The 26,964-nt window shown below is 37.2% G+C and overlaps 1 protein-coding gene across 2 annotated transcripts in view; it reads left to right on the top strand.

Annotated features, from left to right (window-relative positions):
• The first annotated feature begins 15,157 nt into the window (after nt 1-15,157).
• hat1 (histone acetyltransferase 1) overlaps nt 15,158-26,964 on the top strand; it is a 36,071-nt gene continuing 24,264 nt past the window's right edge. Inside the window, exons 1-4 of one of the 2 annotated variants that reach the window (XM_055215567.2) lie at nt 15,158-15,280; nt 16,633-16,704; nt 16,910-16,985; nt 17,111-17,231. In XM_055215567.2, the coding sequence (XP_055071542.1) occupies nt 15,274-15,280; nt 16,633-16,704; nt 16,910-16,985; nt 17,111-17,231 (276 nt within the window). In that variant the 5' untranslated portion in view covers nt 15,158-15,273. The other variant, XM_055215566.2, reaches the window with a different exon arrangement.

Genomic DNA, 26,964 nt, shown 5'->3' with positions numbered 1-26,964 from the left:
ACAGAAACTTCATTTTTTGTTATTTTAATTTAAAATTTGGATCAGAACTAGTTGAGACTTGTGGCTTTATGTTTATATTATATTATATTATGTTCGTAGTGAAAAACAATAAAGTTAGATTAGAAATTAGATTTCTAGACCAATTATGCAATAAAAAATGTATATTCACTCAAAGGTGCACATCAACTTTTAACGCCACACTCTAAAAATGGGGTGACAGTTAATGAGTTAAAGACATTGCCAAATACTGTGGTTTCACACTAAAAGTCAGGTCTGATGGGAAAACATTGTGCTTGGTACATCACACATTAGATCAATAGGTGGAGAGAATGTGGTCTTCTGTGGCTGTTCGAGCACATTTGACCACATGAGCATCTACAACCCCAAAACAGAAAAAGTTGGGACATAGTAGAAATTGTGAGTAAAAAAGGAATGGAATAATTTACAAATCTCATAAACTTATATTTTGTTCACAGTAGAATATAGATGGCATGTCAGGTGTTGAAAGTAAGATATTTTGAAATGTCATGCCAAATATTGGCTCATTTTGGATTTCATGAGAGCTACACATTCCAAAAAAAGTTGGGACAGGTAGCAATAGGAGGCCAGAAAAGTTGGATGTGCATATAAGGAACAGCTGGAGGAGGACCAATGTTTAGGAATAGGAATGTTGTCCTATTCTTGTCTAATACAGACTTCTAGTTGCTCAACTGTCTTAGGTCTTCTTTGTCGCATCTTCCTCTTTATGATGCACCAAATGTTTTCTGTGGGTGACAGATCTGGACTGCAGGCTGGCCATTTCAGTACTCAGATCCTTCTTCTACGCAGCCATGATGTTGTAATTGATGCTGTATGTGGTCTGGCATTGTCATGTTGGAAAATGCAAGGTCTTCCCTGAAAGAGACGACGTCTGAATGGGATCATATGTATCTAGAACTTGGATAAACCTTTCAGCATTGATGGTGCCTGTCCAGATGTGTAAGGTGCCCATGCCACACGCACTCATGCAACCCCAAACCATCAGAGATGCAGGTTTCTGAACTGAGCGCTAATAACAACTTGGGTTGTCATTGTCCTCTTTAGTCCGGATGAAATGGCATCCCAGTTTTTCAAAAAGAACTTCAAATTTTGATTCTTTGGACCACAGAACAGTTTTTCACTTTGCCAAAGTCCATTTTAAATGAGCCTTGCCCAGGGAAAACACCTGTGCTTCTGGAACATGTTTAGATATGGCTTCTTTTTTGACCTACAGAGTTTTAGCTGGCAACAGCGAATGACACGGTGGATTGTGTTCACTGACAATGTTTTCTGGAAGTATTCCTGAGCCCATGTTGTGATTTCCATTACAGTAGCATTCCTATATGTGATGCAGTGCTGTCTTAGGGCCCGAAGATCACGGGCATCAAGTATGGTTTTCCGGCCTTGACCCTTACACACAGAGATTGTTCCAGATTCTCAGAATCTTTGGATGATATTATGCACTGTAGATGATGATAACTTCAAACTCTTTGCAATTTTTCTCTGAGAAACTCAGAAAACTATTTTTCGCTGCAGCATTGGGAGAATTGGTGATTCTCTGCCCATTTTGACCTCTGACAGACACTGCCACTCTGAGAGGCTCTTTTTATACCCAATTATGTTCCCAATTGACCTAATAAGTTGCAAATTGGTCTTTCAGCTGTTCCTTATATGTACATTTAAATTTTCTGGCCTCTTATTGCTACCTGTCCCAAGTTTTTTTGGAATGTGTAGCTCTCATGAAATCCAAAATGAGCCAATATTTGGCATGACATTTCAGGGTGTCTTACTTTCGGCATTTGGTGTGTTGTCTATATTCTACTGTGAATAAAATATAAGTTTATGGGATTTGTAAATTATTCCATTCCTTTTTTATTCACAATTTCTACAGTGTCCCAACTTTTTCTGTTTTGGGGTTGTACAAAAGAAATCCGTCCGAATGCATTTTCTACTACCTCAGAATGTGGACAAAAGTGGTCGAGCTCAAAACATTTCACACATGGTTTACATCTGTATTTAGCATCGTTGGCTTGTGATCGAATCGACCAAAACGCATCTTAATACCAGGTGTAGACAGGGCCATATATTATGTAAAGAAGTCAATGTCACCAAATTTTTGTTATTGTGTGCCTCATGACCAAACACAACATGCAAATAAAATCAAATGATTTTAATTATTTAATTGTACATTAAGTAGGTATTAATGTAATAATGCTAATAGTTAACCCACCATACATTCCAAAGAGTCATGATTAATAATTAGGTTAAAATGTCTTTATTTTATTGTGTGTTCAAACCTAACATCCATTAATTCCAAATGTTTTGATTGGAAACTGTCCTTGTGCAATTTATCTTTAAACATTAAAATACCTTTTGGCACCACAGTTTTATAGAAAGTACAATGTGCTGAAATATTTAAGGGGACCCATCATTCACCTTTTGTAAGGATCAAGTCAGAAACATTCTGGTTACCAGCCATGAGCTTTTACCACTACGCCACATCACCCCGATCCCAAATGCACAAACAGATCTCTTATACTGTATGTAAGTACTAATCATTTCTGACAACGTATTATTAACTTCAGACAAATATGCTTTGTTCAAGTTTTTCAGATTTCAAAACAACAGGCACAGCAACAGTATTTTATAGCATTTACACAGATTCACGTCAATAGCATAAGCATCATTTGGAAAGGACACTGCCATTATCAGCGAAAGTTTCATCCCTGAATCACTCTGAAGGCTGAAATTGAAGCAAGGCAGGATTTTCAGTCATAGGTGGCACTAATACAGTAGCAAAGGCAAATGATAACATTTGGATAAACATGTATAATAAACAAGGATAGACATTTGTTTACTGGAAACTCTTCTGAGAAGAATCACAAGCAATCATTTCTTTGTATCATTGTTCTCACAGCGATCAGAAGTCCGTCTTATTTCTCTGAGCTAAAGCTTCTTTTCAAGTTGTCTTTATTCTGCTTGTGAAAAGACCAAAGTCATTGATTCCGACGTCTCAGCAAATTCAGAATCGGATCAATAATTTTCAGCTCTTTTCATAGATTCCATTGATGGATGACAATAAAGTATACAGTACAGTTTGAGATTTCTGGAGACACTCTACTGAATAGCGGCGTTTGATGGCTGCTCTTTATTCTCAACGCAGCACTTTTGAATTTTGATTGACTGTAGAAGGATTGGAAAAGTCATTTGTGTTCTAGACTTAGATGGCCTCTTACCAAACTTTCCTTGGTGCTTTGAGGAAAACACATTTTGACTGCTCTTATACTGCCTGTGACATGCAGACTTGATGGCACTATAAAACACAGAAAGACTTGGAAACAAACAGAAAAGAAATTCCCAAAGTTTATCGTGGTCTTTATTCTGAAAGGTAAAAAACGAAAGGATAAACTATACATGTTACATGGAATTTTTGTTCATCAATGACTTGACTATTATTATTCTATTCATTTGTTGTAATTGCAGTATTTAACATGCTACGTACCTATAGTCACATGATTACGTGAGTGTTTTCCATGACACTGACACGTTTTTCCGCCTTTTTGCGTGAACATGTTACGTATTTCTGTTTACGTGTCACTGTCACGCATTTGATACTCAACTGTTGTCCTATTTTCTTACCATTGTCGCTTCGGTTTAGGGTTAGATTTACATACAATGACATCCTTACCTAAACAAACTCTAACCCTAATGCCAGGCGACAATGGTTTAAAAATCAATAATTATAAAACATAAATCATGAAAAAAAGGTATAAACCAATACTTAAAGTGATATCCTAATGCAAACACCAAATCTAACCCTAAACCGAAGCGTCAATGGTTTGAAAATAGGACAGATCAGTTGAGTAACAAATACGTGACAGTGACACATTCATAGAAATACGTAACATGTTCACGCAAAAAGGCGGAAAAATGTGTCAGTGTTACGGAAAGCACTCACGAAATTATGTGACTATAGGTACGTAATTTCGTGATACAGGGTTGCGACCACAGTATAACGTTCAGGTGAATCGATATTTGTAAATAATAAGAGCAGACAGAAAGAATATTGTTTTAAATTTGGTATAACATGCATCATGATTCTTGCCAAAAACTTAAAAACATGTATGTTGATTTATTTTCAAAACATGAAAATAAATGTATGTTGAAGCAGATTGGAGTGTAAGCAGGGTTGTCAAATAAAATGGGGAAAAGGTTATTACAAAATTGTATTTCTGATTTATGCTATTCAGGATATTGATTATTAATGTGAAAAACACCTTTAAAAATGGATTCACTAGCATTAAAGGAACAGTATGTAGGATTGTGGCCAAAACTGGTATTGCAATCACAAAACTTGTGGCTAAAACTGGTACTGCAATCACACAACTGGTGGCCAATATACAACATGACAACATAAACATCAGTTGAGGGCTGCAACTCCACTTTTTCAATGACAATATCCTGACCAGACCACTGTTGTCAGTGATATAAGTATTTGAAATGAAAATGATTTCTTAATGTCTAGTGACATATCAGGGCCATTTTAGGATTAATTGATAAAAATTTCTTACACACTGTTCCTTTAATACAATATAGTTTTAATTAACCTAAATAAGATGCTTGGGTTGGACAGGCCATCATGGCAAAACTGATACACTATGAGTATTGAAAATCATTACAGCTTCTTCTGTTTCACATGATTTACAAATTTAAGCTGAAAACCTATTTTATATCTAAAGCAGAACTATTTGCCTGATCTTCTCTATTTCGTGTGAAAAATTTTTGATTTTTTTCTATCGTTATTATGTTTATGTCCAAGCTGTGAAGATCTACAGCGGTAGCTATTTATTTGGGGACATAAGCAAATAAAATAAATAAATAAATAGGTAAGCTAAAGACAGTTTGAAGTGAAAATGCACACTGAAAATGTATTTATACTGAATGATTTATTTTCACTTCATTTACACCTGGCAATATAAACGTGTCTATGTCTGATTGCCTTCATTTGCTTTTCCTGCATCACATGCAAATCCAGAGCGATTAATCTTCTGCTGTCTTTCTGCAATCAAGCACTTCATATAATAGAAGAATTTAGGTATGGAAGAGAGGGGCAAATCGTCACAAGACCTATCAATAATGTTTTAGGTCAACAAACGTGTGCTTTCTCTATTAGTAGTTTTATGTTAGTTTCAAAATAATACAACCACTGTGATTACCAGAAAGATTAAATGTGTTTTCTGGTTTCGTCATCAAGTTGTTGCAGTACATTGATATATTTTCTCATATCATATAATCTTTCTTCTTTGTGCTTTTTTGTCATTTTTGCATGCAAATTGTGCAATTTCAAGAGATGTTTGGATATGTTTGTTAAAAACATCAATTTCCCATTGTGAGAGCATGTATAATTTGACAACATGCCCCAAGTCAATGTTTATTCAATGAACAGAATCATTTCTTTCTTTAGCAATAAAGGTACACATTTTTTGTCTATAATAAGCCACCACCCCACAAAAACATGTCCCATTTTTTTTACTTCTTCAGTACGGTTCAAGCATCATTCAAGACAGCCGGAGCTTTTGTAGGCTGCTGTTTATATTCATATTTAGTCTTGACTTGTGTTATGATCAGTAAGACACGCGTCTATCACTTTACAGAATGCTCCCAGAGAAGATAATATTCCAAACAATTTATTAAAAGCAATGTTATTAAAAGCAAGTTCAACCTTGGTACAGTAGTTCATCACTAAAGCAAGCACGTAGCCGGCGGCGGTGTGAAATTCAGCCAGCAGTGGCTCCTTTACACATTAAAGCAGTCTTAATTTCAGAGAGCTACTTAATTATTACATGTGACAAGGGGGGTATTAAAATCATAACTCAGTCAATTATAGATTCGATCACTTACAGGCGAGGTTAACTATGCAGTGATGTGTGTTGAGAGAGGGGCTTTTATAATGGAACTGGGTTCAGATGAAAGGCGCACTGTTGAGCGTAATGTACTGTGACAAGTGCCTTCAATGGCCACTGCTGCTGCCAACAATATAATTCAACAATACTTACTTAATAGTTATTTTCTTCATAGACAACTAAAATAATATTAAATAAAGCATAATGTAGACCTAGCTGTTAGGTATACTTAAACATATTAAGCATGGAGCTCAGTGTCCCATACTGTATGTGTAATTCGTGCTTCTATATGTTATATGCATATACAGACAGCAAAAGACAGATGTTTAAAAAAGACAGATGTACCAAACTGAATAAGTGAATGATGTTATAAACTGAAAGTACAAAAACCTTGAATTCATTGCAGTTACTTTTTTCATTTACTTTAAGATGATGTTTTAGGATGGTAGATTGCTTTATGAATAAATGATGAGGATGAAGATCTTTGAAAGATATTATGGAGATGTGTTTACTTTTCAAGGAAAAGTGGGAAGAAGTGAGCTTTCCAGGTGTCTACCTCAGGGGTCACAGACCATTCAACACATTTTACTCTTAGATAGATCAAAGGTCACAAAAGCGCTTTTGGTAAACCGATAATCCAGTCCTGTTAGTGAATCAGATGGGATATTACATGAGCAGTTTCAGGAGATTGTCCGGCACAGCTCAAAATCACAGTGGCAAGGATAATGACACTGAATTTCCCAGGGTCAGTCTGCACAGTTATTCCATCCTCTGATCTGTAAAGGTCATGTGTTTTATTGAGCTCCCACACTGTCATCCCCATTTGAAGGAATTTTTCCTGTGTATCTAATCTATGAGTGAACTGACATAATGGCCCACTTCATAAAGGTCCAATTTAGTGTTTGACAACATATTACATCTCACCAGTCTCTATCTCTCTTTATCTCTCTCTCTCTCTCTCAGAGAAGTTTTACAACAGTTTAGTATGCATTCTGTTAGATTAGAGAGACTTTTATGTAATATATTGGCTTGTTTAATTTCATTTAAATGTATGTCTAATACAGTTGTGTTCAAAATTATTCAACCCCAACTGAAATTGATTGTTTTGGCCGGTTTGACATTGATTTTGATCATTCAGTCATCCTGCTTACAATTACATCAAAGAGGCATGTGTAGGTCAGACAAATATAACATAACATTTATAATGAAATAACCACAAATGTCTTTTCTGTGCTCACATCATTATCAGTTTTATTCAACCCCCAAGTGACATTCAATCTTAGTACTTAGTACAACATCCTTTTACAGTTAAAACAGCTTTTAAACGTGAAGCATAGCTTGACACAAGTGTCTTGCAGCGATCTACGGGTATCTTCGCCCATTCATCATGGGCAAAAGCCTCCAGTTCAGTCACATTCTTAGGCTTGCGCACTGCAACTGCTTTCTACCAGAGGTTCTCAATCGGATTTAAGTCTGGTGACTGCGATGGCCACTTCAAAATGTTCCAGCCTTTTTTCTGCAACCATGCTCTAGTGGATTTGGAGGTATGCTTGGGATCATTGTCCTGTTGAAAGGTCCAACGTCTCCCAAGCCTCAGGTTTGTGACGGACTGCAACACATTGTCATCCAATATCTCCTGGTACTGAAGAGAATTCATGGTACCTTGCACACGCTGAAGTTTCCCTGTACCTGCAGAAGCAAAACAGCCCCAAAGCATGATTGACCCCCCCACCATGCTTCACAGTAGGCAAGGTGTTCTTTTCTTCATAGGCCTTGTTTTTCCTCCTCCAAACATAGCGTTGATCCATGGGCCCAAACAGTTCTAATTTTCCACAGAACACTATCCCAAAACTTCTGTGGTTTGTCCACATGACTTTTGGCATACTGCAGTCGACTCTTCTTATTCTTTGGAGACAGCAAGGGGGTGCGCCTGGGAGTTCTGGCATGGAGGCCTTCAGTACGCAGGGTGCGCCGTATTGTCTGAGCAGAAACTTCAGTACCCACATCTGACAAATCTTTTCTCAGTTCCTCAGCAGTCACACGGGGACTTTTTTCCACTCTACGCTTCAGATAGCGCACAGCAGTCGCAGTTAGCATCTTTTTTCTGCCATGACCAAGAAGCGTTTCAACAGTGCCCTTTGCCTTGAATTTGCGAATGATCCTTCATATGGTGTCTCTTGGTATGTTTAACATCTTTGCAATCTTCTTATAGCCATTGCCCTTCCTGTGAAGATTAATCACCTCTTCTCTTGTCTTCCTGGACCATGTTTGTAACCACACCAGTAAATGTTTAGAAGGAGTTGAGTATCACAGTCATTTTAAAGCTGCCTAATTGGTGCTTATTAGGCTTTATTGCTGTTCCCTGACATCCACAGGTGTTTTCAATACCTGATTGAAAACACTTCAATGAACCTCTGTTCTTCAGAGTGGTAGTTCTTTAAGGGGTTGAATAATTGTGTTAATGAAGAATTTACAAAAGAAACATTTACTACTATATTACAAAACCAATTGATGTCATTTTAGTTGCATATGGTTCTTTAAGAAGTCGTTGTATGATTTCATTCTGAATACAATTACAAATGTACACTAAATTCCCTAAAACCCTTAACAGCATTGGGGGGTTGAATAATTTTGAACACAACTGTACATTTGAAGTATGTCAAGTTTATCTTTAAGGATCAATTTCACATTTTGTAATCAAAATCCGCACCAATGTCAGTCAGTTATACCACTACAACAAAAGCAGTACTGTATTGCAAAACACACTTGTAAAATGCACTTAATAAAATCCTTTTTTAAGTCAAATTTTATTTCAAGCACAACTTACCAATATCAAATAAAATCTATACACAAAACATTTGTTAAATAGTTAAGTACATTTCACTTAAGTACATTTTAAGAAGTTAGATTTATTTAAATCGTTTAGGTAGCGTCTATTTACTATCCTTAAAATATTTTAAAAATTTTATTTACTGTTTGTTATTTTCTTTTACATAGTTGAGTGCACTGTAAACCCAGGCAAGTTTAATTTATTTATAAAATTGGAGGAAAGTTGTTGCACTAAAATAATTAAGAAATGTAGTTAACCGAGTTACTCTTATAGTGTTATTAACAGCATTATAACACAAAATTCATGACCGATTACAAGTCAGTCATTACATTAACTTAATTCTCCACATTAACACACACAAAATTGCATGTTTGACATATGAATATTAAATATTTTAAAGGCAGACTTGAATGTGCTAAAGTTTTTGATTAAAATTTACTTATAGGGCTATGTGCAGTGACTATAAAACAGTTAAATAATACAAGAAAATATATAATACGACTTATTATTACCACACAGTTCATTTTGTAAATGAATTAATTGTGGGCTCATTTATAATTTTACTTAGGAAAATCTAATTCTCAATCAATTTTAATATTACTATGTAGAAATTATGAGGGTTAATCTAATATATTTTACTAAACAAAAAAGTTTGTTTTTCCAGTGCATGTTTTATATTACAAAATTAATTTAAATAAAAAAATAAAACAAAGATAATCAAACAGAATTATATAAAAAGAGAAAATATAAAAGAAAACACAGTCAAAAATTCTGTAGAAATTACAGTGTTACTGGCAGCTCATTCACACAAACTTTTGTCCCAGAAAACACCCATAAAATTGACAGACAAGCTTCTGTGCGAGCACAAACACATCCAGTAAATGTTCTGGGATCGCTTCAGAAAGAGGACCTAGTAACATTGTCGTAAGATACCCGGAAAGCCTTCTGCCACTCATATCTGCTTATAATAAACAAAAATGCATGCCTGTCATTGCGACAAGATAATTGTTTGGGGGTTTAAATGCATATTAAAGGAATAGTCTACCCTTTTGCCATATTAAACGTTATTACCTCAACCTAGACAAATTAATACATACCTATATTTTTTCAATGCGTGCACTGTACAGCGCGTTGTGAATGTGTTAGCATTTAGCCTAGACCCATTAATTCCTATGGTACCAAAAAAAAAGTTTTATTTTGTGGCACCATACTTACTGGTATAACTCCTCATGTAACAATCTTTAAATAGGGAAAACACGGAAGTGTTTGGTGGCTTCCCTGTTTGGTACCATAGGAATGAATGGGACTAGGCTAAATGCTAACGACGCGCTGTACAGTGCACACATTGAAAAAAGATAGATATGTATTCATTTGTCTAAGTTGAGGTAATAACATAGTTTAATATGGAAAAAGGGTAGACTATTCCTTTAACATTCACAATGAGAAATGTCTGCAAACTGGACTGAAGAAGAGATCAGGGAGCTCCTTAAATATCCGCTCCGAAGCTGAGATTATTCACCAACAAGAACAGCACATCACGCACTGCTTTATAATCTTATCATAAACCAAAATGCATGCGATTGGTTTCTGGAGAGACAAATCATAGATAAATAGCAAACTTCAGACGCTGCAAAAAACCTGCCAAGTGCAAGACTTTAAACACGTTACGTGTCTTTACAGGATTTTTAAGGAATCTGTATGAATGCACGCCCAGATTCCGGCAAATCATTGTCAGTGTGAATAAACTAAAAATCAAACGATCACGGACAAATCCCGGATGCTTTTTTGTGTATTTCCCACTGTAGATTTAAAGTGTATGTTGCAGGTTAACCACCACTGTCGATTAATGGGTACATAAATCACTCAAGATATGTGTATAATTTTTAAAATGTCTCAAAAATGGTCTTAAAGACCACTTTTTTTACGTTTTTGGTATTAACGTTTTTTTTAACGCAATTCTGCGATGACGTCACGTTGGGGAGAAGTGGAGACAGACTCAGCCAGAGCCATAGAGATAGATGAGACATTTATTGCTGTTTAATACTTACGTATATAATTTGGAAATCATATATACATCGTAGGAAATATATAATGTGTTATACTGCAAAGTTACCTTGCTAATTATTATTAATGATATATGTGGAGATAAATAAAACTTCGCAAATCTGCTGATTTGATCCATTCATGTCCTGACCACCAGGCTAGAGATTTTTAAACATCCTTAATCCACACTTACTAGTCTATCAAATAATATCTCAAATATATTGTTTTGTGAAATAAAAGGATGCTTTGTTATATTGTTTATGCGATTATAACGAATCACACGATCATTTTATACGCAGCAGCAGTCAGCAGCTGCAGCACACTCGGATCCGACCGCATACATACTGTAATAAACAGGCGTTCGGCGGCTTTTTACATCACGACAGGCTAAGCCATTTGAGGAGGAACCGCTCATTGATCACCGTATTTTTATAAATCCTGTACATGTTTGGACCTGCCGAACAGGTTGAGCACTTTTATATACTTTATTGAGCAGAGAGGCTGCCTGCACAGTTTGACCAGCGGGCTGCGGGAACCGGCGCACATCACGCCGCCAGACGGGGTTGCTAATATAACTCGAAATGTATAACTATTATCAGATCGGCCCGGGAAAGTCCCGACTCTCTCGATTGCCATTCCGCTACTGGCTGTAAGAAAGTGAGTGCGTTTGGGTCGCTGGTCCCCGCGAACAGACGTGACGTGCTTCACTCACCTTCCAGAATTAGAGACATGCTGCCAAAACCGTTTGTGCTGAAGATCGCATAAAGTTACACCCATTTCAGGCAGGATCATGGACCCCCTCAAGCAGGCACGTGCACACATAGACATCAAAGGGGGCTTGAGCACCTGCCCTTTTTATTCCTGGAGAGAACGTGCCCTTTTTTTCTGGGGTGCTTTTAAAAAATAATAATAATAATATGATCTTTATTCATATAACAACTGATGTCTGTCTGCTTCTTGTGTTTTTTACTTGTTGCTTATTTAATTTAACATTAATTTATTCAGGAATCATTTAAATGAGATTTAAACTGTTATATAAAGAAAAATAGCGCTATTTGTGGCACACAAACGGTTAACAGATGAGTCCCGCCTCCAAAATTCACATCGCTAATATGATTGGCTTTACCTTTCCTTAGTCCCGCCTCTCAAACTTACTTCGCTTTATGATTGGCTTGTCTACACTCGTGCTGCATCATTCGCGCTTCAAGCGCCAAAGCTCAGCCTGAACGAGACGCGATCATGTGCATGATTATGCAGGCAGCTATCGGTAAGTGTGTGAGTGAGGAAGAAAACATTCTTATATTAACAGTTTTATGCACAAAATATGGGACACGTTGTTACACATAACGATTCAGGGGCATTGTTTTCCATGGCAATCCCATATTAACCTGAAGAGTTGCAAACGTGTAACAGTGTAGTGTATGTAGTTTAAACAGACTGCTCATAAAATAATAAAGCACAAACAATAAAATAATTGCTAACTGCAGTAGTAAGCTTTTTTGTTTGCGTTTTTTTGTAATGGCTGTTAAATAAGTATAATGTGTTATACTGGAGTGCTGGAGTAGATTGGGAAGAAATCTGATGGTTCAGTATTTTACTTGCCCAGTCTGAATTTTCACTGACATCACAAAAAAAAATACAAATAAAATAGGCCTAATCTATATTTGTTGTTTCTGACGTGTGTAACCCTAATAAATATGAAACCTAAGATTAAAGGTGCCAAAGGATGTGTTGCCATAATATGTTAAATTGTTCTTTGACAATTACATAGAAGGTATGTTGCTTTATTAAGTGCAAAAATTATCCAGAAACGTTTTTACATGTCTGTTTACAACCCTAGAATTTGTTATTTGAATGAAATTGTCTATTTTTGCCCTATTTGAAAGGGTCATGAATAATAATTTTGAGCTCTGCTCTGATTGGCTCTGCTCTGAGGCTCATGCCAGAAGCTCACATTAGTAAACAGACCTTGTATTTTGAGCCCTTATCAGACAAAAATACATTTGGAGTAACAACTAATCAGCTAAACGCTAGCATATGATATAGCATTTATTGGCATGTAGCGCTAACTCAGCAGTCACAACTTTGTTTTTAGCATTTTAACAAATTTGTAATTAATGTGTAATTTAATGTTTTCAAAACATGCACATTGTGTAATGGCTTCATTTGCTGCTCTATAAACCTAGAATACTAAGGAGAACATGTAGTCTGTGTGAACTGATTATTTTGTAGACATCTTTTGAAAATTAAACAATTGCGTGATTTTGAGGAAGATAAAATTAATTAACTTTTTAAATATTTTTTTAAAAAGGAAGTCAGAATTGCGTTAATATATACACTTTTTGTTTAAAAAAAAAGAAAAAAATATACATAATTTTGAGAAGTGCCCTTTATTTCACTTGAGCCCCTGCCCCTCAAAATGTCTGTGCACGTCCCTGCCCTCAAGCCAGCATGCACGAGTATGTTAATTGTTTGTTTACTTTCTACACGAAGATATGTTAACCTTATGCTATCTCTGGCTGTCTGCCTATCTCTCTATACTAGCCTATCCATCTGTCTGTCTGTCTGTCTATCTATCTGTCTATCTATCTATCTATCTATCTATCTATCTATCTATCTATCTATCTATCTATGTATGTATGTATGTATGTATTTATCTATAATCTGCGCTATCAGAACTGTACTTTACTCGTCTTTCTATAGTCATTCTCAATGCTCTCAAGGCGGCTTTGGTAAATTCTCTCCCCAGCGTGACGTCATACAGTGCGTTGTGGGGGAAAGGAGAATCATTGCAAACCACTGTACTTTTTCATACTTTTTCGGGTTTTGTGATACCCAACAACATAAAATACAATGGATAACAGTCTAAATGTTTATTATCAACAAGCAAATTGCACAAATTCGTTGAAAAATTTTACCTGCAAAACGCCCTTTAAATGTTTGTTATTTACTGGCAAGCGTTTGTTTAATGTTAAATGAACATTAAACATTAACAAGTCTTTATCTTTATAGAACAAAACTATAAAATAACAGACTCATGCAAAGCATTCTGGGAACCAAAATCTGTAGGAAAAAAACAGAAAAGGTTGATGGGGATTTTTGATTCCCCGGATGCTTTGCATGTGGCTCTTATTTTATAGTTTTATCCTGTAAAGAAAAAAAACTTGTTAATGTATAATGTTCATTCAACTTAGACTGTTGCCAATAAATTAGATATGTAAATCTACAGTAAGTTACTGGCAAACAGATGCATAACTACAACAATTTTTTATTGTGAACTATTAGAACAATTAAGATATTTTGCTTTGGGACTTCATTTAGCCTACATTCTCATTAGAAGAACAAGAAAAAATACCCTTACGATAACAAATTTATGCGTATACAGTGATCCGCGTCTCCGTGTGGACAGCCATTCTCGTTAGTTTGCTGCGAAATAAATAGATAGACTAAATATTTATTCAGCATAATAGTGTTTATACATCATAAATATTTGTTTACGAAATAGATTTCGTAAACCAAAATAGATTTTTTATGAATAATAATTATGCATTTATCTTTTTTATTTTGCCGTAAACCAGCACTATGTTTTGCGGGATTTAGCCTTTGAATTAAAAACAAGCATTAGAATAACACTGCTGAAAAGTGAACCGATAGAGGCCGTTTGTTTCTCAAACAGAAAACTGCAACCTTTGGAGGTTGCATGCTAGCCTATCAAGTCATCATCATATTTCAACCATCAACTAAAAATAATAATCCACTTTATAACTGTGAATATTTTAAAATACGACATTCTTTATGGCGTATGCAGCCATAAATATGTATAAAGGCTAGATGGCTCGTCCGCGCTGCTGGCCAATTGAGGGCAACGTCCGCATTTTGGCGGCCATCTTACGACAGGGCGCTCGCTCACTCGTAGCATTGAGTTTTAATGATGCAGTAACTTTTAAATGACCATAACTTGCTTAATTTTTTACCGATTTTCAAACGGTTTGGTTTGTTATAAACGTCAAAGATGTACCTATGACACTGCATACCTATACTAAAAATAAAAAATAAATTCATGAAACATGTTAAAGCATCCAGAATTATAGCCACGTTAATAACGTTTGTAAAAACCCAAACCGTTTGAAATCGGTAGAAAATTGAGCAAGTTATGGTCATTTAAAAGTACCTGCACCATTAAACTCAATGCTACGAGTGAGCGAGCGCCCTGTCGTAAGATGGCCGCCAGGTGATGCCGTTAGGGACTCCGCCTTGAGCCATCTAGCCTTTATATACATATCTATGTATGCAGCCTACAAATATGACATCCGAAGGATGCAACCTTCCGTTTGAGAAACGGGCAGACAATCTGAGGCCGCCGGGATGAGAAAAAAACAACTTCAGATTTCCTCCAATGGCGTGAGCGAACGGAAGCACGTGGGGTAAACAGGAAGTAGTGTTGGCATTTGGCGGGTTGAGCCGTGAAGACGTGCGGAAATGGCGGGTGAGTGTAAAATGCCCTCTATTATCGCGTGCATGTGTCATTATTGTTATTTCAATAATAGATGTGTGCTTGTGGGATGTTACGGTAAAGTGATACTGACCGCTGATATCTGAGAGAAAACGGTTTTGTAAAACACTGCGTATTAGCTGCGGCTAAATGCTAACCACCACAGAAGCATTAGGCAGTACACATGTTTGTCTAAAATCTTTTGCGACTATTCTGTATTTAATATATTAACGTACACACTCAGAATAATTTACGATCATATACGATAGGGTGAACAGGCTAGTTAAACACACACGTGCGTTCAGACAACTGTCAATGTAAACACGTGCGGATGATATCGTACATGATAAACAGATGGATAGATAGCAAGCTAACTATCTATGTAATTAGATAGGATCTTTTTCTATCGATCGATCTATCTGTTACTTTGTAAACAACTTGCATTTGGATTTGGTGTATAGTAAATGTGTTAGTATGGATGAAAATGAGATAATGTAAGCATTTGTACTACTGTATACTAACGTTACATAAGATGTGCACTGTATGTTTATAAGTTAGTCTATTGTAGTGCACACTAGCATGCACTGTTTATTGTATTGTTAGTATACGGTAGATTGTAGGGCATTGTCTGTAAGTACTTTATACTATGTAAAAATGGACTCAATATGTCCTCAACCTGAATTAACTTGTTCATCTCTGACTGTTCATTTATCTTAAGTAATTTATTTGACATGTTAGTCCTGGTCAAACATTCCTGTTTGTGGCAAATCTCGACAGTGTTGCCAGATTAGAAATGTGCAAGGATTTTACCAGAAGCTTAAAATGATGGTAGTTGGAAGAAAATTATTGTAAACAAGTCAAATGTGCAGAATACAGCTATTTATCGATTTATAGATAAATAATAGATGTACCTTAGTGAGAGGGTCAAAACAACGGACTGGAAACTACTGAGCGTGAAGTGATGTGGCAAGAACGTTAACTCGTAAAAGAGAGAGAGAGTCATTCTCAATGATAATTGGCCGAGTTGTGGCTAGAAAGATAACAGCAACTGCCGAAATCAGGTTAAATCTTACCGAATTAGTGCTGTTTTCATCCTATCCTCAAACCTAAACCCAATGTTTCACAGGATTTAGTCTGTAGCTGTATCCCTTCTAGCCAAAACCAAGAGATCGAAGACATACATTACACGCATTTGTGTATGGTCGTAATTATAAGGGTAGATGTAGAATCCACAGCTTGATCAATAAGTATAGAAGCCTTATGATAATTATTGTTCCTCTGGCAACACTGAACCTCGATGACAGAAATGTTGAATGATAAACTTTACCTCTGTTTCTTTCCTACAGCTATGAATGACATGGAGAAGAAATTTGCGGAGTATAAATGTGACACCAATGAAGCTTTATGTCTGAAATTAGGTAAATGATCACCAGAAAAAAAAACAGCATTAAGTTAGATTGAATCAGCTGTGCCTGTGAATGCATGTTTTGTGTTCAGGATGGATTTGAATGCATGCAAAAGAAGATCTGTTTTTATGTTTTTATCTAACGCCATTATTAGTGAAGGGCATTGTTTTATTTTATTTAAGTGCTCTTTATGTAAATGTCTTATTGTTTGATGCAGTGAGGTTTCCAGAGGATATCGATGATGAAAGCACAACATTTCACCCTGAGTACAGTCATCAGCTCTTTGGAGATGAGTATGTATCAGCTACATTTGCTTGTCATACTGAACTAGATATATTCTGCATGCAGTTGTAAAAAGCATATCAGCTATGCTTACATTTACAGAAATGTCTATCTCTTGTGTTTTGTTTTTGTCCAGTGAAGTGGCATTTGGCTACAAAGGTCTTCAAATCCAGCTGTTCCACACTGCTGGGAACCTGAACACTTTATTTAAAGTCAAATACAATTCCAGGGTCACAGACCAGTTTGACTGTGTGGAGGTACAGCTTTCAAAGTACAATACTTTATGAATCTACTTCCTGTTAGACTTTTATAGGTATCTAAAGGTAGAAACACACTAAACTGATGCCAACGACGTAATGCGGACTGTGGGGTTGGCTCACATTGGGCACGTACTGGTGGCGTCTGTGTCCAAAGTTGTCGTGATGGCGCAAACTTTCCGTATTATTCATTAAACAAAACAGGAAACCGGAAAGGGTAATGACTGGTGGGATACAAAACATAAACAAAGCAGTCTCTAACACATCTCACTTTCCACAGACATATCTGTATTGACTTATAGACCCTTTAACTGTTTGTACACAATGATGACGTGGCAGCGTATGCGCACTCATTTAGGCAACTGAAGTATGGCAAAAATCAGCAGTGAAGCAACACAGACAGAGAAAGTTATTTTAAAGTTGACTTTATCAACTTTTTCAACACAGCTACCAGATTCGGGTACTATAGTGGAGTTGATAGAAGATGTAAGCAGATGCCCAAATATAAAGTGGTCAGATACATATATACGTATATTAGTATTTTATATTAGTGCAACCAAATGCAACACCAGACATTTTGATGCTGGGAAACAGTTTTAATACACTTTCTGAGTTGCTAACACGTTAGAACCAATGGGGAATAACACCACTTCTGTTGCCAAAATGCCCCCGCAGGCTATTTGATCACGTGAGCTGTAAAAGGGTATATAAGCCTTATCTTTTAAAATATTCACATATTGGAATGAGAGATAAAAAAAATTAATTAGACAAGTGCTTTGTGGGTTCCCTCCTGACTCACTACCATTCTTCTCCAATCAAAATGATCCAACATGCATGCAACATGCTGAATCGTCTCTTATTTTTGTGGCGTTTTCATATTTTTTCTTAATCAGAAATTGTTATGAAATTATTTATTCAAGTTAGTTTTTCGAGTCATGAAAGTGTGTTTTAGTTTAGTCTGTTATATCAATTTAAACTTTAATATTAGTTTTTTTAAAAGGATTACTCCACTTTCATATAAAGTCCAGAAAATGTACTCACTCCCATGTCATCCAATATGTTTGTTTTTCTTTCTTCAGTTGAAAAGAAATCAAGTTTTTTGGTGAAAACATTCCAGGATTATTCTCCATATAGTGGACTTTAGTGGACCTCAAAAGTTTACAGTTTTTAATGCTGCTTCAAAGGACTTATCTAGCAAAACAATGATTTTTGAAAAAAAAACAACAACTTTTAAACCACAACTTTTCGTCTTGCATTAGCTGTGTGTGACGCTCCAGCGTGACCTTACGTATTACATAATCACGTCGAACGGCCACGCGTTACATTTATGAAACGCACACTTGCGGACCATTTTTAACGATATACTACTGACACAAAGACATTATTAGTATATTTCCTCATACAACAACTTCTTAACGCTCCTCTTTCTCTACACTTGTAAACATGGGAAAGCAGTAGTTTCGTATACGTCATGTGTGACCTTTCGATGTGATTACGTAATACGCTGGTGTAGGGATGTAACGATTAACCGTGCAAATGTGCGTTTTCTCAATGAATGAATTTTAATGTATTACGGTGAAAACCCGGCACATCCGAATGCCAGGGGGCACTCTCATGCAGAAACTCCCTTTGTGCCACAGAAGAAGTAGCATTACAAACGGTATTCCAGGAAATGTCTACAGAAATATTTATATCGCTGTTCTTCAGATTGTTTCAGGTATTTTCATGATAATAAAGAATATTTTGAATGATTTTGTTTAAAGGCAGGATAGTCAGGAATTATCTAAAAAACTTTTTTTTTGTTTAAACTGTCTTTATATACCAATACATAATTAAAATGTAAGTACTCTGAAAAAGAGAGTATAAGACTCGAGTGTCTGTAGACCTCTCACGACTAATTGTTAGGCTAATTATTTCCATTCAGGACGAAACAAATGATTGGCTAGCGCAACTATCACTCTCTCTCGCAACCATGGCACCACCCCTGTTGCTATGGGATCTGCCCACACATGCTCACACCCGATTGAGTTGAACGTGCACGAGGCACTCTAGGAAGAGCAAAAGTACGGCAGAGAAAGAGCATTCAGAACTCACAGTACCTGCATATGCAGTCAGCGAAAGCAAACGAGGCAAAAAAGGAATAAATGAAGAAATCAAACGAGAGTAAATGTCGCGTGGCTTTTCCTCGAGTCGACGATGCGGTAGCGGTATTGTCTCCGGAGTGTAGTCCTCATCAGAGTCAACAATGCTTTCATCACGGAAACTCTTCCATGCAAAACACCGTCTATGTTATGAATCTTCCACAAAATTCACCTTCATCACAGTGTAACTGATGGTAATGAAAAAACTTGTATCAATGCAACCTGTTTTTAGTTTTGTCTTATAAATATAACTAGCTTGTTTGTTACAGAATCAAACAAAATATATTTTAAATTTTACCAGTATCGATATGCTTGTTTAATTGTGAGTACTAAAAGCCATCCTATTTGTTTATTCATAGTGATAAAGTTAGGTGTATTATTACATGTGATTGTGACTTGATGTTATTACATGCACCGCGCTCCTTCCTCTCCGCTCGTCTGAGGTAAATGCTTCTCCCAGCAGAGCCGGTTGCGTTCATGTGTTTTGGGGGCGTGGCTTTAGAAGAAACCCAGAAGGGAGGGGGTGGAGTGAATGAAATAATGAGCTGGTGAGAGGTCTACAGACACTCGATTTTAATACTCTCTTTTTCAGAGTACTTACTAGGGATGGGAATCGAGAACCGGTTCTACTTAAGAACCGGTTCCCAGTGAATCGATTCCTTTGAATCGTAAGCATGCCGGCTTAACGATTCCGCTTATCGGTTCCGCTCGCACTCGTTGGAAATGTGTCATGACGTCACACACACGCTGTGTTGTTTTGGTTTAGAACGCAGCAAACATTGCATCGAGGCAGAACAATCCAAAGTTTGGTTATATTTAGCGGTGGGCAGAGCGAGGCTTCGCGAAACACTGAAACAGTTGAATCAGTAACTTATATTTCACGCGAACATACGACAATACGGTCGCGTTGCAGGACTGTCGCGTGTTTGATACACTATTACACAATAACAGCAGCGAGTCAAACACCAGCGGAGCTAACGGGACGTCATCTGTTATTAATGCAGAAGGTAATGTGTTAATGTTAATGTGAGCGCCATTTCATTATGTAAACTTTTACTATACGGATAATCTCCGTTGTCATTGTCCATCAAATTGATGACGGCCAGAGTCTTTCACACTGGCTCAGATAGAGGCTGCAGAAAGTATCTCTCGTGCATCTATATAAAATGACCGAGGCGAGCATAAACACATTTCACCGAGCAGTAGAGGCGAACACTACTTAAGTATTTCTACTTAAAAGTACATTTTCAAGTATTTGTATTTTATCAGTGTTTTTGTATTTTTTTGAAAACATACAGTCCAAAGCATATTATCATAATTTTAACTCCACTACATTTCATAATTTCAAGTTTTTGGTTTATATTTAATATTTAAGTACATTATAAATCTAGTAATGTTTTTTACTTTTACTTAAGTAAAAAGTACTTTTACTCAAGAAAAGTAAAAGTACACAATTTTTATGTAATTATGTATTCAATCAATTTTAATATGCAATATAAATAAACAGTATGATTCTATGCTTTAGAATGTAGTGAACATTTTTAGTAAAGTACATTTTTTCCAAGACAACACTCTGATAAAGCACAGATGCTTGGAAAATGAAACTAAAATACTCAAGTAGTGTCCACCTCTGCCGAGCAGTGACTAAGTTTGTGGTAAAGGGTTTGCATCCGTTTGCCACAGTAGATGCCTCTGCATTTCGGTAGGTTAATTTGCTGTATTTTGTCCAGCATCATGTCTTTAAAAGAAAATAACAAATGCATGCATGAACAAAAGTTGCATGTTTTATGTCAGTCTAGTTCTGTTTTATTAATTCCTAGTCCGATCACATATTTACTGGTTGAGAAACACTGCCCTAGGCTATAGGTCCCTTACTTTAAGAAGTAGCTCACCTACTTTTAAGTTGGTTCTGAGGTTGCTACACATAATGTGTGTATACTCTGTTCTGTGTCTTCTGAACAGGTATTAAAGCGAGTTAATACAAACATACAAATTTGTGCTTATTCCCTCACCCAATGAGAATCGAAAAGAGAATTGATAAGGAATCGGATCGATAAGCAACATCGATAATGGAATCGGAATCGTTAAATTCTTATCAATTCCCATCCCTAGTACTTACATTTTAATTATGTATTGGTATATAAAGACAGTTTAAACTAATTTGTAAAAAAGTTTTTTTTAGATAATTCCTGCCTATCCTGCTTTTAACAAGTGTTGCTTTTTAAATGCATGTTATAAATGACTCCGAATCATAATGATTTTAGATTGATAAGAACTTCCTGCTGACCAAATGCTGTAGTACACACACAAGCTGTGCATGAAACAAAGAATCGCAGCCTTGCGATTCAGAATCAACAGAAATTTTTAATGGGACACACGATTAGTCGTTACATCCCTACGCTGGTGCATCACAAGCCTAGTGCAAGACAAAAAGTTCTGGTATAAAAGTACAGTATTTTAGTGGACAGAAATGCTGATTGTTTTGCTAGATAAGACCCTTACACCTTGTTTAAAGGACAAGTTCGGTATTTTACACTTAAAGCCCTGTTTTCAGATGTAGAGGTGAAACAACGATCACCCGAAAATTCTCGGGGGCAGCAGCATATGTCGAAATTTCAGTCAAAACCGTTCTATTTCATCATAAACAATCTGAAAACAGGGCTTTAAGTGTAAAATACCCAACTTGTCCTTTAAGATCATTTAGTGCCCTGGCCTGCATCAAACTGCATGGAAACCACTAAAGTCCACTATAGGGAGAAAAATCCTGGAATGTTTCCTCAAAAAATGTAATGTCTTCTCTAGGGCTGTGCTGATTAATCGTACAAATGCGCGTTTTCTCAATGAATGAATTTGAATGAATTACGGTGAAATGCCGCCACATCCAAAAGCCAGAGGGCGCTCTCGTGTAGAAACGCCATTTGTGCCACAGAAGGAGTAGCATACCAAACACTATTCCAGGAAATATCTGAAGGAATATTTGAAGAGTTTGGTTCCAAAACGCGATAAACGCCATTTTTGAAAAAAATGAGTTACTGCCAAAATCAGCATTATATCAGGTCAGTAGTTAAAAGTAAATACTTAATTTTACGCAAAATCTAATATCCGCCGTGTTATTCTGTCATCTTTTCTCCCTTTTTTTCCCAAAATGCGATAAACGCCACTGCTTCTTTTTTACAGAACGCAATAACTCCATTTCTGATATTACAGCCCACCAGTCACGCAATGTAAACAAACAATGGCGGACGCGCTGAGTACACGGAGTCCTAGTTTTCCTCATCAACTTTGTACTTTGTGATCAACAAACAAAACAAAATAATACTTTAATAGCATTGATAAACCTGTGGTGGTTTTCTGTGATGGGAAAGAAACGTAAGCCATCAGCATCTAATATTTTCCCTGAGAGGCACTCGGGAGACGGGTGCTTGTTCTCCCGACAGCATCAAGCTTCTCATGCTAACACATTGACCCCAGAGGATCTTATGAAAACTTTACATTATTTTACTCAAAGTCAACGAAAATCGAGCAGGACCAAAAACATTTTACAGCTGATCTCTGTGAAAGACGTTAAGCGAGGACGTTAAGTAACCGCAATGACAGTGATCTTAATATGACAAAGTAAGTGTTTTGATTAATGCCATTAATGTTTATATTTTTAATTAGTGTGTACAACTAGTCATCTAAATGAATATAACATGGCAAAGATGAATGCACATTTATATAGGCGATTGATTCAATAGATTTATAGCATTTTGAATAAAACTTGTCATGGATTTATTGCATTTTGTGGAAAAAATAATCCGTTTTTATAATAAATCTTTAAAAATCAACTTATGGATTTGAATTTTTTATGTTTTTATAACCTAAAGATGCTGTGTGAAAGTTTGTAACAGAAAATAGTTGTTTTCATCTTGTCACTTTCTTGGTATAGAAAACACGTTTTTACCAAAATTTGTCAAAATGGATTTATTGCGTTTTGGAACCAAACTCTTCATTTATATCGCTGTTCTTCAGAAGCTGTGCATGAAACACAGAATCGGAGCCTTTGCGATACACTATCGATTTGAAGCCCTTTTTTTAATGGGGAACGCGATGTATCGGCACAGCCCTAGTCTTCTCGACTGCACAAAAACATCTCTGAAGACATGGGGGTGAGTATAATATCATATCATGTATTTTTTATGAAGGTGGAATAATCCTTTAATGTAAAGGAGTTTGAGAAAGAGAATTAACTTTTTTAATGGCAGTGTGGCATAACAAAGGATACCTGCTAGTTTGTAGCAATTTAAGATGAAGACTGCTGTTTCATGTTAATTTATACCTGCCAAAAGGATAAGAGTTAAAAGTTTAAAATATAGCACTGTTTATCTCAGTGTGACAGAGACTTTACTGCAGTGATTGTAATACTTAAGCTGATCTCAGCGTTTAATCATGACCGTTTTGGGATTTTACACTAGCCGTTTCTCAATACCAAGTACGCCAAACTCGGACTTGTGTCCTTCGTAGTTCGAACTTGCAAGTTCAGACTCGGAAGAACGAACTCCTGACGCGAAATGCATTCTGGGAAACTTCGCTGTCATAAGTCCACACAAGTCTCCTCTGATGCATCCTCGATAAAATGGGCGGATCAAGAACACATCCGGGGGATTTTATGTGAACTTGGGCTTGATGCGAACTTTGAATTGGAACAGTACTTGGGCCGCGACTGATGACGTTTCACAAGTCCACAAGAACGCAAGTACAGACAAGAACTCATATTGAGAAACGGCTTTTGTTTTTGATTAAGGATACTGCTGTTGCCCACCCTCCATGTTGGTAATCTGATATGACTGACAATAACTTTTTAAAGCGTAAGGGCTCAGTCACACCAAAAGCGTTTATGGCAGTTGCAGGCGCCTTTTTGAATGATATTCTATGGGCAGGGCGCGTTTGCGCGCTGTTTATGCGCGCCGAGCGCCTTGCGGTTTTCTGCCGCCTGCCGCGCACGCGTTTTTGAAGGAGCGCTGAGAGCGGAGGAGCGCCTGACGTCATTTGCGTCTTCCATTGTCCAATCGAATGAGGGGAGAGGCGGGCCTTACGTTGTGGCGAGGGAAGTTTACAGTTGCTTTGAAGAACCGGACTCCACTCGCTCACTCTCTCCTGCGTGTTTGTGCTCCTCGTATCCTCAAACAAGGTCAGAGCAAGCGCCCTCTTTTTAAAGTTTCTGCTAATATGACAGTTAACAGCAAAAGAGCGCTCACGCTTCAATATTTGATTGACAAGACAGCTGACTCGGTGGTTGCTTAGCAATATGAAAAGCCGCGCTCCACTGCTCTTTTTTAAAAAAGGCAGTGCGTCGCGCCTTGCGTTTGCAAGCGTTTAAAGCGCTTTTGGTGTGACTGAGCCCTAACTAAACCCCTGGTCAAAGCCTGACTCCACCCACTGGCAATATTTGAAAAATGCAAGAAAAGTGGGCAGATCCCAACGGAGAGAGAGAGGACGAACTAAGCTTGTACCAAGTGTGTGGTGAGATCGTAACAAGGGCGTGGTGAGCTTGAACCTGCTTACGTCACGAGTCATTTTTTGGACCGAACATCCAATAGGAAAATTCAACTGCAGTAGCCACCGTTCAACCTGAAGAGGGCAGCACTTAGACGTTTTCACACCATATACTGCAGTATTGAAACACTTTATATCTTAATGTCAAAAAACTTACTAAAATCAATGAACAGCACTAATACAGGATCATTCTTACAGATCATTAACTAAAAAAAGTTGGTTTAGGGTTTAGTTACTCTTTAAGAGCAAACCTGTGATACAGATTGATTTTTGTAGACTTTCATAAGGGTCTTACTTTCATAAGGGTCTTATCTAGCGAAATGATTGTCATTTTCACCAAAAAAGTGCTTTTTAACTTTTTTAACTTCTTGTCTTGCAGTAGCCATGTGACGCGCCAGCGCAGTCTTACGTTTTACATAATCACGTTGATTATCAGTATTTTATTATGAAAGTGGAATAGTCCTTAGAGATGTTTATGGTAGAGCTGCGTTAAATAATAGTGGATTTTATGATGTCTTCCGCAGGGCTTAACCGTTGCTCATATTGAGTTCTTTTTTCCGCTTCTTTTCTTGTAGATAAAGATGTCTTTGATTAGGAGGCGTTTTTCTCAGTGTAATTGAATTCTGCGTCATTGTTGAACCTTATCTCATAAAGAAGATGTATTCCTTAAATGAACCTCGAGTCTCTGAAGAGTCTTGGATCCTTAAGCGGTGTTAGTTAATATGGGAACTCCACAATGCTGCGCTTTTATTCGTGTGATTGAGCAATTTGTCGGAGAACAGCAGAACCGTCTACCATTTCTACCGTTTTCCGTCCGCGCCATTCTCGACGTCCTTCTCTCTTGGCCCCCGTAATGTATTGGGACAATAGTGAGTGTTACTGAGCTGCAGGTGCAGCGATCCCCTTCGGATATTAGCTGATGTCTGAATGAGCAGGAATTAGCGGCGTGTTGCATTAGCCTTTTGTCGTGTGTTTTGTGGCCGTCGTGAATGAAGAGTCCCGCGACACAAGCGGAGCCCATCACACGGCCGAACGCGACCAAAGGGCCCTGCTTAGCAGCTTAATACAAAGTGTTCTCATGTCAGCCCTGCTCGAAATGGATACAATGCAAACATGGGTGCGCATTCTGCTGGGTAAAAAAATCCCAGAGAGGGCGGAGGAGGGGGACGGCGCTATTGTCCGCCCGGGAGCCCGTGAATGGAGAGGGCAAACTCGTTTGATTGAGTTCGCTTGCCAGCTTCTGAACACAGGAGCCTATTATACATGCCTGGGGATTTTTTTGTTAAGTCGAGATCAATTCATTAAATTTTATTGCCCGGTGAGAAGCTGGGACGCATTATTGTGGGGGTAACTTCATCTCATATTCATGGTTTAAGATAAGTAGTAAATGTATTCAATTAAGTGGTCTTTCAGTAGAGGTGGAGGAAGGGGGGCCTGGAAACTCCTCAGCTGACATTGCTAATTGCCTAATGGGTCTCCTTTCTGTGCCACAAAAATATGTATTTTTTCCATTTAATTCCTTTTTACACTGTGCCAATCATGGCTGAAGTATACCTTAATGACAGAACAATAGGGAATTACTTTGTTAGAGCTCTTTTGTGATTATATGTGAGGCCAAGCGCCAGGGGAATAGACGCATAACTCATAAATGTGCCACTTCAGTTTATGTGATTAAATTCAGCTGCTCTCACTGTATACTAGACACAGCTGAGTTAACCGCTTGCCGTCTGTATGATTTTCATTTGGGAGAAACAAACTTATGTTAGGGCTCCACGATTAATCGAAAAAAGAATCACAATCTCGATTCATACATACACGCGATCCTGTTTGTAAATGATGGCGATTCTCTTGCATATACAGTATTTCCATGTATTCAGATACTGCGTTCACAATCCAGATGTTATGTCATCTAAACTTGCTTACACTCCCGCGATGTAAAACCAAACCCTATTCATTCACCAATCAGACTTGATCGTTTCTCTCCTCTCTTCTCCTCATTTGCGGCGTTTGGCTGTCACTCACGTGACGTGGAACAAAGCGGTAAACCTAAACACATC

This window comes from Misgurnus anguillicaudatus, chromosome 17 (genome assembly GCF_027580225.2).
Source record: "Misgurnus anguillicaudatus chromosome 17, ASM2758022v2, whole genome shotgun sequence".
Taxonomy (NCBI): Eukaryota; Metazoa; Chordata; class Actinopteri; order Cypriniformes; family Cobitidae; genus Misgurnus; species Misgurnus anguillicaudatus.
This window is presented reverse-complemented; position numbering and strand designations above follow the sequence as displayed.